Below are 11,660 nucleotides of genomic sequence, written 5' to 3'. Positions count from 1 at the left end.
TTGGATTGATTGGCCAATCTCTTGCCTTGTGATGGACTGGATTGCTAAATCCAGGTGGCACCCCACTTCTCAATCAAAGTCAGGTGGGATAGACTCCAGCATACCTAAGACCCCAATGAGGATAAGCAACATAGAAGATGGATGGATGTCTACAAGCAATCAATCAATCAATGGAGTCGCCACCACTATTAGAAATAATGCTGATTTTCCTCATTGACTTGAATCCAATTTCATGGTTCACATTAAAGCTTATGTTACTAAATCATAATATTAAATAAACAATGTTCTAGTAATTTTCCTGACATTATTTCTCCATTTGTATTATTTTCAAACACAGACACTGTGCCTTTAAGAGAGGCCACATTAGAGACAGGAAGCGGGATTCAAACATTTAGCCCCGCCTTCTTCGGTTGTCTTCGCGGAAGTAAGTGTACCGCCATAACACAGCCATTAACATGGGTGCATCGCTGGATACTCCGACCAAGTGTCCTCTCTGCAGCGAGCTGACGCGGGAGCCCGTCACCCTTAAGTGTAACCACCGCTTCTGCCAGCGATGTATTGCCGATTTGTGGAGTGTTTGCCCCTCTGGGCCTTTCCACTGTCCGGAATGGAGGTGCAAAACAAGCTACAAGACGCTGCCCTTTGACAGCAGTTTGTTATGGCCGCCAAACACAAGTCGACGGGCTTGGACGCCCAACAGTCCTGGTAAATGACTTCAATATTTCCAGTAAAATTACATCTGAAATGTTAGACGTTAATTCACTCGACTGACTCCGTAAAAGAATTATACGTTTTCATAAAAATGAATTGTGCTGCTGTTTCTCTTTGAATGTTCAACACATACATCCCATAATAACCCAATGAGCTGAGGGACTGTTATGATGCAATGCCCACAATTGGGTATCGTTTGTAGTAACCGATACCGAAGCCAAATTGCCACCTCTGACATAGTGAAACGGTTACAAAAAAGGAATATTTTCCCCCCGAACAATGCATTTTTTTGTCTTTACGTAATTTTGTAACATACAAGTTAAACACGATACTAATTTAAACACGTAATAACAATTATATAATATTGTTTTCAAGCCGATACCGATGGATCCCTGCTTCTCAAGACAGACACTACAGTATAATTTATCATATTTACGTTTAGAACTTAACTTCCCAAAAGGCTCTGTTTTCATTTAGTCCACACACGGCCCGCCTTCGGACGCCCCCACTCCGCTGTGATTGGTCCGTTTGTACAGATGTACCGGGGCACGCCCAAATAAGGAAGTCCGGCGCACTGTGTCAAAAACAAGTGAGTTTTAACACGACAGTACAACATTCTAACTACATTTTTAAGTCAAAAGTGTAAAAGCATCTTAGGTCCCCTTTTTAAATATCTTTATTGAACATGATGGAAGTGTAGAATGTGTATTTAAACTAAATAATTTCTAAATAAATAATAAATTAAATGCAGTTCTTAATGCAGTCTAAATTGGAAAAAGTGGGTTAGAGCAGTACTTCCTGCACCATGGCACAGTGAGGGGGAACTGCCACTGTAACTATCCAACATGAAAGCAACTTAAAAGTAAAGTAAAGAACCACGGTACACAGTTGACATGTGGTGTTGTGTTTTTTCTTCATGCGTGTGGTTGGAGTGGAGTGGCAACTAGCTTTGAGGTGGCATTACCGTACCTTCCGTGTTGGATTGCGTCGAATTTGATCCAGTCTTCGGAATTACTTGTTTTTAAAATTTCTGCATTTTTTTTTCATTGTTTTGATTAATTGTATTTTATAAAATGTGTCAGTAACAAAACACCCGCAGATTTCACAGATGACAGATGCCTCACACTCTGGCTTTTGTTTTTCAGGCACATCTGCCTCCCCGCTGACGAGGCCCACCCTGGCCAGCCGACTGCTAGGCAAGAGAAAGGCCAGCAAACCGGTTCCAGAGCAACCTGACACAAAGCGACCAGCTCCTTGTAACAGATCAGATGACACCCAGACTACAATAAATTCTGTGTCAGACACAGCAGGAGATGTCGGCGCCGTGGAGGCAACCAGGAACGGGGTGAACTCTGAATCGCAACAATCTGGGTGTGACGACATGGGTGACGATGTCACTCGACGTTCGAGTGAGGTGTCGCAAGGCAGCTCCTGTCAACACGGCGCAGCGGAATGGGTTGATACCGAGGACTCGGGTGATTGCTGCACTGAAGTGGAATCATGTGATGCCCCCCCTCTCGCGAATCCCCAAGTGACAGAAAACCACACCTTGCCGAACAAACCCGCCTCAGCTGCCAACAGTTCATTTCCCGCCGCCTCATCTTCTGTGACATCGGTGCCTCCTGTCAGCAAGTCAGCGCCTCACGTGTCCCCCAGGAAGGCGGCTGCAACCTCAGGGTCGCCGAGCAAGATTGGCATACCCTCCAAGATGGAGGGCAGAAACAACACCCCCGTGCAGTGCCATTACTGCCCTAAAAGCGTGCTCCGGGTGGCCGTGAAGACCTGTCTGGTGTGCGGGGCTTCCATGTGCGCGGACCATCTGCGCCCCCACATGGAGTCCCCCGTGTTTCAAAGCCACTCCCTGGTTCCACCCACGGCGGACATCTCGCTTTGGAGGTGCCAGGAGCACCAGGAGATGAACCGCATCTACTGTCGGCAGTGCGCCGCCTGCGTGTGCACCGTGTGCACCGTCATCGGCTCCCACCGCCACCACGTCTGCATCAGCATCAGGGATGCGGAGCAGGAGCTCAGGGTAAAGATTGCTCTCTGACTAGCCACAACATTAGGTACATCATTTTGGTGGGACTTTGCATTGTTGTGCAACCTGGGTCGGGGTGTTTTTCGGTTATGGTGGGTGAAATACAGTAGCGATGTTTTTAACATGGTGTCACGGTGTGTTTCTGCAGGGCCATCTGATAGAGGAGATCAAACAGCTGCAGGCGGCCGAACAGCAAGTCAAAGACAGAGTGACTGAATTCACTCAGATGAAGGAGAAGGTCAAAGTAAGAAACCAAAGCTGCTTTTTTTTTTGCATAACATCAACACAAGCAGTTTTATATAACGCAGACATGGGACGGCGAATATGATGTTCATGGTGTCGCCTCATTCTTAAGAGTATGGGTCACGTTGGGATTTAAACCTAAGGTGTTTGACCAGCGTGGGCGCCATTCATCCGTCGCTGTGGCAATTTTCCGGCAGGCCCTTTTGAGTGATTCGCGGGCAGGAGTGCGGCAGCAGTACAGCGCCATCATCGAGGCCCTGCAGCAGGAGGAGCAATCGGCTCTCCGGTGTGTGGAGAAGGAGGAGAGCAGAGTGGTGGGGGGTCTGGAGGAGAAACTGGGCCACCTTCAGAACTCCCTAAAGTCCATCCAGCAAGGTCTCCACACCTTGGAGGCGCTGGCCGATGACGGCAAGGGGGAAAAACTCATAAAGGACCAGGCCTTCATTTTGGTGAGTGTGGAGTGTGGAATCTTACACACGTGACCGGATCATGACGACACGTGATCATGTGACATTTTTTTTTTTTTACCTTACAGGAATACAGCAAGGTTGAACAATTGTAAGTCATTCAATTTCTCAATCACTTATTTAAAAAGCAGTGTGCACTAGTGGTGTAGTGGTACTAAAGAAACCAGGAAGGGGGCAAATACTTCTTCACACCGCCTTGTTGGTGTAAATTGCCTCTCACTGGGCTCATCATCTTCTCATATTTAATGTTGGGGGGGTGCCATTTTTTGTTTTTCCTTTTAATTGTGGTAATTGTTTTTAATTGTGTAAAGCACTTTGTGTTGCATGTCTTTGCAGGAAAAGTGCTCTACAAATAAAGTTGATTTGATTTGAATGTTAGTCACGGTGCTCTGATGATAGCTCGACGGTAAATATCTCTAAATTCCACTTCTCATCCAGTGGGACGTACAGTAAACCTCGGATATATCGGATTCAATTGTTCCCACTGGTTTTGTCCGATATAAGCGAAATCCGTTTTACTCATATATCGGATTTATATCCGGTATATGCGTAAATCGGATTTTATCCGTTATAAAAAGTGCACATGCAAATATATGTATTATCTTCTCTTCCATAATGAGTAATACAAGTGTAAAGTTGACTGTAGGGGTGTTATTTCAGGTCAAGAGAGCTCTAATGTTTAAAAATGTATTTTTGTAAATGGATGTTCTGTATGTGCAAATACAGTAAACCTCGGATATATCGGATTCAATTGTTCCCACTGGTTTTGTCCGATATAAGCGAAATCCGTTATATGCGTATACCGGAAAATGTCCGTTTTACGCATATATGGGATTTATATCCGGTATATGCGTAAATGGGATTTTATCCGTTATAAAAAGGCACTTCCTTGACTATGTTTCCAATGTACCTGGACGCGCAGGCAACGCTGCAAACGCTGCAAATGACGTCGTATAGCGGCCTGTCACGATTCGGCGAATCGGAGCGCCACGATGCGGCCATCCGATATATGCCAGGGAAATTTCATGGAAATGCATTGGAACGGGACTGGAGATTTTGTCCGAAATAGGCGAAATCCGTTATAAAAAATCCGATATATGCAATGAATTTTTATTGGAAATGCATTACAGAAAAATCGGTTCTTTTTTATCTGTCCGTTGTGAGCGAATTTCCGATATATCCGAGTCCGATATATGCGAGGTTTACTGTATCTCTAAATTCCACTTCTCATCCAGTGGGACGTATATACGTATGTAGTATGTTCTTCTAGTCCTGTCTGTTCCCGGAAGCGTCATGTTGCATTTGTTACCCCCCTCGTTGATCTAGCGATGCGGCAAGTTGCGTGGATCAGCTGGACACTCCAGAGGACGTGGATGAAGCTCGACTGCGGTGTCTTCAGACGTGGACCGAGAATCGTCTGGACAAGGTGGTGATCGCTGACCCGAGCAAGGACAAGGATCTCTACAAGCTGCTCTGTGAGACGCCGTCGCCGTTCAACCGCCAACCTATTCTTCCACATCCTTCTCCATGTGTCTTCTTTTCATGCGCAGACGGCACCGTGCCCACGTTGGACGCAGACACGGCCCACGCCAAGCTGAAGCTGTCTGATCGCAACAGGAGGGTGACCTACACCGACGCCCAGCAGGGCTACGCCGAGCAAGAATCCCGTTTCAGCGCCTTCCCACAAGTGCTGGCGTGCCACGCCCTGGAGGGGGGTCGCTGGTACTGGGAGGTGGACGTGTCCGTGGACGAAGGCCGCTGGAAGGTGGGACTGTGCGAGGGTGGCATGGAGCGGAAAGGTCAAAGGGACAGCTCTTGTTTGGGCTTCAACCTGTCGTCATGGTGCCTGGCGTGCGACAGGAGGAAGCTCCAAGCGCTGCACAACAAGGCGCCGACTCCCGTGAGCGCCGAGAGGCTGCAGCGGGTAGGCGTGTTCCTCGACTGCGAGGAGGGGATTCTGACGTTCTTCAACGCGACACCAGGGGGCGGTCTTGCTCCAATACATTCCTACAAGCACAGCTTCACTGGGCCTCTGTACCCAGCATTCTCTGTGTCCAAAACACAGCTGGCCATCTGTCATCTATTTTAACCGTCATCCGGCGTACGCTGGCGTTTTCCATAATCATCGCCTAAGTGACAGCTACACTGGCATTTTATCGTTTCGTTCATTGGACACGGTCGTCTGTGCTGGGATCTTCCTTGCGCTAATTTTAGATTTACACCACAATGTCAGAATTTTACCCATCTTTTTATATCTTTCTACATGTTTATCCATTCAAACACATACAGTTTTTTATTATCAGTATCAGACTATCATCATGATAACGATGTTATGAATAATCATTCATGTCAGGCTTGTCTTTCTATATAAGTAAATCCCAACTTCTTATGCTGGGGAATTCTTTTTTATTTGGATTGTGTTTGTCCTCCGCAGGTTAACGGTGTGCTGACTGAACTCTTACTCTCCCGCACAAGCACGTGACATTTGCTGACAACAAATAAAGCAAAATGAGCCCGGCAGCCGGACTTTGTTTGAGGTACCAACTCGAGCAGGCCTGCATGCTCACACTTTGTTAGCCTGCCGGCTACTTATATAGATATATAGATAGATATATAGTGCCTCTTACTGTAAACATAGAGAACATATGTCATTAGTTTATTTGTGAATAACTTTGTACATGTATATCAGGGGCTAGCCACCTCACATATATTTTATATAAACTTTAACTGGTACATTTTCAAATTACTCAGTACTAATGATTATTATTTCACATTAAGTTTCAAACTGTAATCAAAATAATTGATATAATTCAATTCAATATGGCGATAAAGTAGTTGTGTACACAACCTGAGTAATATGTCAGTCAAAAAGGATATGGAGCGTTCACAACATCCCTCAGCGTCACTTCCTGTTTAATTTAATAATGTCGAATGTTTGTTGATGGGTCAAAGAAAAGCTAAGTTTTGAAGTGAGAGTTCTTGGTTTTTTAAATATTTATTCTGCTAACTTTTTATACCTATTGTGTCTTTTGGATGCCACCAAAGTGTCACTTGCTAGCTGCGGTTATTGCCACCTGCTTTTCAAGTCACTTATCTTCCAAATATGGCACCTTAAACGTTCCTTTCGGTGGCTAGTGAAAGGCTAGGAATGTCGAGGCACGGATTGCTTTTGCTCCGTTTGCATCATTCTGGAAAAAAATCTCTGAGAAAACTGATTTTATTGTCGCCATTAGATAAATTGACTTGGGGTCATTTTGGCTGGTCAGGCCACTCCTGGTCAATGGATCTCACTGTGGTTTGCTGGAGTCCCAAAGCTCTAGAAATTGACTTGCAACCTTTTTCACACTTTTACCACAATTTTCATAAAATAAAAAAAAATTGGAATGTGGGAGGAAAATGACATATGGTACCCATTATGGCATATCTGACAAAAAAATTAAATAAAATTAAAAAAATAAAAATAATTGATATAATTCAATATGGCGATAAAGAAAATAAATCAATAAAATAAAAAATAAAACAAATAAAAAATAATACATAAAATTAACTTATATTAGAAAGGCAGGAAGTGAACAATGTAACAGTCACGCTGGTTACGGACATTGACTATATCGCCAACTCGCTTATGTTCACCCTTCGTGATCAATCACGGTTAACGTCGTTTCCCCGGGAGCCATTGTGCATTTCAGGCGCATGCTTACATTAAAATGCTTTCAATTGACCCAACAACAAAATGACTCATGAATGCAGTCAGGAAGGTGAGACACGAAGTAATTGGATGTATGCTAATTGGGTTCTGTGCTCATTAGAGGCGATGCAATCATTAGCAACAGGACAATATTCTCCTCACAGTTGGTTGGGAATATCTCTTGGACCCTCATCACCATGGTTTGTTAGCGTTTTTATTCATAGTCACTGGGTTTCAGACTACAGAAAACCTGTTTAGGAAATTTTGTATCCGCTTTTAACATTAGAGTTCTATAGACATAAAATAACACCCCTATAGTCACCTTTACATGCTTATTTCTAAACCTAGTAGACAGAATCAGAGGAAATAAGACGTGTGTTAGGGAGCTGAGTCAGGGCCCGGCGGGTAAGTGACCCTGACAGTGTCAGGGTTTAGAGTCGGGTTTCAATTTTGCTGTAGCCAAATAGTGGATAGGATTTTGTATAAAACTTTATCAAGGTCATAATTTTCTTGGACAAAAGTTCTAGCCGAGTCAAGGGGGTTCTATGGATCTGGTCTCTGGTATTTGCAGAAGATGTGGTCCTGATGGTCTCATGGGGCTGTGACCTTCAGTGTTTACTGGGGCGGTTTGCATCTGAGTGTGAAGCCTCTGCACCTCCAAATCCAAGGGTAATTAGGGGTGTGAGACGGACAGGCGGATTGACGCTGTATCGTACCCTCATGGTACCCGAGGATCTATGTTCCCACCCTTACCTATGGTCATGAGCTTTGGGTCTTAGGGTGACTGGACTCACCCTGAGACAGGGGTCTCAAACTCAATTTACTTGGGGGCCACTGGAGCTCGGGTCTGGGTGAGACTGGGCCGCATCAGGTTTTACAAAAAAAACAAAAAAACGCATTCATTAAAAACAAAAAAAGAATTCTACAAGAAAAGCTCTGATAAAACATTCCACTGTTCTCAAATATCTTAATTTTTATTTTTCTACACAAAATAAGATGAAAAATAAATAAACAAATCAAGAATAAAGAAAATCAATCAATCAGTAAACAAAACACGACTATAGTCACATTTATACTCTTTTTATTTACAACATATTGCGCAACTGCAGGGTCTTGAGACACATGCTAACTCGCAAACTAGAGAGCTAGCGACCCAAACGGTAGCCTTCGAGTTGTTTCCTTTCAACTTAAATAGCCAAAAACTTACCACTTCCACACGGATAGGGAGGATAACTATTAACAGTTATTTAACCTTTAACATGAACATGAATCAAACGTAATAATTTTTTCTGGGTACATGATACCATACAGCATCCATATCAAACTTGCGCGGGCCGCACTAACATTAAACTTTCATATCAAGGCGGGGGCCTCAAAGTAGTGTCCTGCGGGCCACATTAGGCCCGCGAGCCGCCTGTTTGAGACCCCTGCCCTAAGAGATCTGTTGAAAGGGCTCAGTAGAGTCAGAGCCAGTTGAGGTGGCTCAGGCATCGAGTCCAGACGCTTCCCTGGTGAGGTGTTCTGAGCATGCCCAGACGCTTCTATACAAACGTCTACATCAGCAAACAGGAAGTGGCGAATGTTTTTATGTCATAGGGTTTCGGGATTGGCATCTTAAGCCAAGTGTATCTCTGCGTATGGAATCATCCATCACAAAGAGATTTCCATCCCTAGCGTGGGTACCACCCCCCGCATGGGGTCGTCTTGCCTTGTGGCCATGTCTTGTGTTGGCATGGCAACAGCCAGTGTGCTCAGGTGAGCCCGAGTCACCTGCCAACCTTGGCACAGCCAATGGACACGTGAGACGGAGTCTTATTTTTGATTGGCATGGTTGTTCCTTTAATCCTCGGACAAATACGCTTATTTTGGATTCAGTTCTCTTTCCAAATCTTCTCTGATGCTGTCGTCGTCTTCACCAATTCTCAAACCAGCGTTTCCCGTGCATCCATTTATTGTGGCTACCTGTTATTAATACGCTTGAGCCGCCGCTAATAGTGTTGGCGTGACCTGTTAGATGGTGCCGCCTCCAGTTCCCACGCGGATGCATTAAAGCTGATAGACGGGATTTATTTACCTAGTAATCAAATACAAGCGGACCAGGGTGTTATGCACCACGTTAGCACCGCGGTGAGAAGCAAGGTGTGGAAGCGTGCAGAACAATTCCACCGTTTTGACTATAGCATGACTTGGGGTCATTTTGGTGGGTCGGACACTCCTGGTCAATGGATCTCACTGTGGTTTGCTGGAGTCCCAAAGCTTTAGAAATTGACTTGCAACCTTTTTAACACTGACTTTTACCACAATTTTCATAAAATAAAAAAAAAATTGGAATGTGGGAGGAAAATGAAATATGGTACCCATTATGGCATATCACCTCGTACTTTGGTATGTGACAAAAAAATTTTATTAAATAAAATTAAAAAAAATCAAAATAATTGATATAATTCAATATGGCGAATAGTTGTGTACACAACCTGAGTAATGTCAGTCAAAAAGAATATGGAGCATTCACAACATCCCTCAGTGTCACTTCCTGTGTAATTTAATAATGTTGACTGTTTGTTGATGGGTGGAAGGAAAGCTAAGTTTTGAAGTGAGATTTTTTGTTTGTTTTTTTTAATATATATATATTCACTTTTTATTACGCTACTGACTTTCTATACCTATTGTGTCTTTTGGATGCCACCAAAGTGTCACTTGCTAGCTGCGGCTATTGCCACCTGCCTTTCAAGTCACTTCTCTTCCAAATATGGCACCTTAAACGTTCCTTTCGGTGGCTAGTGAAAGGCTAGGAATGTCGAGACACGGATTGCTTTTGCTCCGTTTGCATCATTCTGGAAAAATCTCTGAGAAAACTGACTTCATTGTCACCATTAGATAAATTGACTTGGGGTCATTTTGGTGGGTCGGGCCACTCCTGGTCAATGGATCTCACTGTGGTTTGCTGGAGTCCCAAAGCTCTAGAAATTGACTTGCAACCTTTTTAACACTGACTTTTACCAAAATTTTCATAAAATGAAAAAAAATTGGAATGTGAGAGGAAAATGATATCACCTCGTACTTCTGTATGTGACAAAAAAAATTATTAAATAAAATAAAAAAAAATAAAAATAAACAAATAAAATTAAATTATATTAGGAAAGCAGGAAGTGAACAAATTACAAACAGTTACTGATTGTAAAAGTACCAGATGGAGGGGTAGGATTTAATAAGCTTTGCTTCTTCCTACTCCTTTCGGTCATGTGGAACTGGGAACTGATTATGGGATGCACTCAATTGGAATCTGATGCATGTTCACATGAAATAAAACCATTACCATTACCATTACCATTACCATTACCATTACCAAACCACAGTAATCCACGCATGCAAACCCACGCATGCACACAGAGATGCCCGAGCAGGGAATCATAACCAGGTCTCTTGTCTGCGTGGCCCGCACGCTAACCCCTCTGTCACCATGCAGCCTCCCGCCCCCACTCGTTCATCACCGATCAAAGTGTTTGCCTTCCGACAAGGCAAACACGCTGCTTTCGTGTGCGTTTGTCCTCGTTTTCTACCACATGGCACACTGTCGGAATGTCTTGCGACATTTGACATGTTCCACACCGTCAGACAAAGACTCGTCTTCACAGAACATCTTAACTGAGGGGGCGTCTTTCTCAAGGACACGCTCGGTTTTCTGTGCCTCACTCTGAGAAGATGAGTCAAGCGTTTTGGGTGCTCTCCTTTCCCAGCATATGTTGCACTGCGAGTCCTCAATGTGCTCCCCCTGTGCAGTATAGCTGTACCTCCTATTGCTTCATGGTGTCCTCGGCATCGTCGGATTTTACTCAAATAGTGGTTAGCGCGCAGACCTCACAGCTAGGAGACAAGGGTTCAATTCCACCCTCGGTTATCTCTGTATGGAGTTTGCATGTTCTCCCCGTGCATGCGTGGGTTTTTTTCCGGGTACTCCGGTTTCCTCCCACATTCCAAAAAACATGCTAGGTTAATTAGCCACTCCAAATTGTCCATAGGTATGAATGTGAGTGTGAATGGTTGTTTGTCTATATGTGCCCTGTGATTGGCCGGCCACCAGTCCAGGGTGTACCCCGAATCTCGCCCAAAAACAGCTGGGATAGGCTCCAGCACCCCCCGCGACCCTCGTGAGGATAAGCGGTAGAAAATGAATAAATTAATGATTCGGTTGAGCTGGTTTAATTATACCTATTGAGTGTTAAGTTGGTGTGTGATGAGTTTAGTGTTCTTTGTAAGAATGCATGGGTGGATTTTCTCCGAGGGTTCAATTCCACCCTCGGCCATCTCTCTGTGTGGAGTTTGCATGTTCTCCCCGTGCATGCGTGGGTTCTCTCCGGGTACTCCGGTTTCCTCCCACATTCCAAAAACATGCTAGGTTAATTAGCCACTCCAAATTGTCCATAGGTATGAATGTGAGTGTGAATGGTTGTTTGTCTATATGTGCTCTGTGATTGGCTGGCCACCAGTCCAGGGTGTAGAAGACAGCTGGGAT

The 11,660-nt window shown here is 44.3% G+C and overlaps 2 protein-coding genes across 2 annotated transcripts in view; both read left to right on the top strand.

Annotated features, from left to right (window-relative positions):
* The first annotated feature begins 405 nt into the window (after positions 1-405).
* Positions 406-5,548, top strand: si:dkey-29p10.4 (E3 ubiquitin/ISG15 ligase TRIM25). The gene is made up of 7 exons (XM_058075620.1): positions 406-705; positions 1,857-2,743; positions 2,898-2,993; positions 3,190-3,441; positions 3,528-3,550; positions 4,786-4,934; positions 5,010-5,548. Exons 1-7 carry the CDS (start codon positions 456-458, stop codon positions 5,546-5,548), a joined length of 2,196 nt encoding a protein of 731 aa, XP_057931603.1. The 5' UTR covers positions 406-455.
* Positions 5,549-5,847: 299 nt separating this feature from the next.
* The window catches only part of LOC131131175 (tumor protein p53-inducible protein 11-like), a 46,626-nt gene continuing 40,813 nt past the window's right edge, over positions 5,848-11,660 (top strand). Inside the window, exon 1 of the mRNA XM_058075630.1 lies at positions 5,848-5,996. The gene's annotated coding sequence lies outside the window, so the exon portion shown is untranslated. The remainder of the gene's footprint in view (positions 5,997-11,660) is intronic.

This window comes from Doryrhamphus excisus, chromosome 6, assembly GCF_030265055.1.
Source record: "Doryrhamphus excisus isolate RoL2022-K1 chromosome 6, RoL_Dexc_1.0, whole genome shotgun sequence".
Classification (NCBI taxonomy): domain Eukaryota; kingdom Metazoa; phylum Chordata; class Actinopteri; order Syngnathiformes; family Syngnathidae; genus Doryrhamphus; species Doryrhamphus excisus.
Note: the sequence above shows the minus strand (reverse complement) of the source record. Positions and strands in the feature narration are given on the sequence as shown.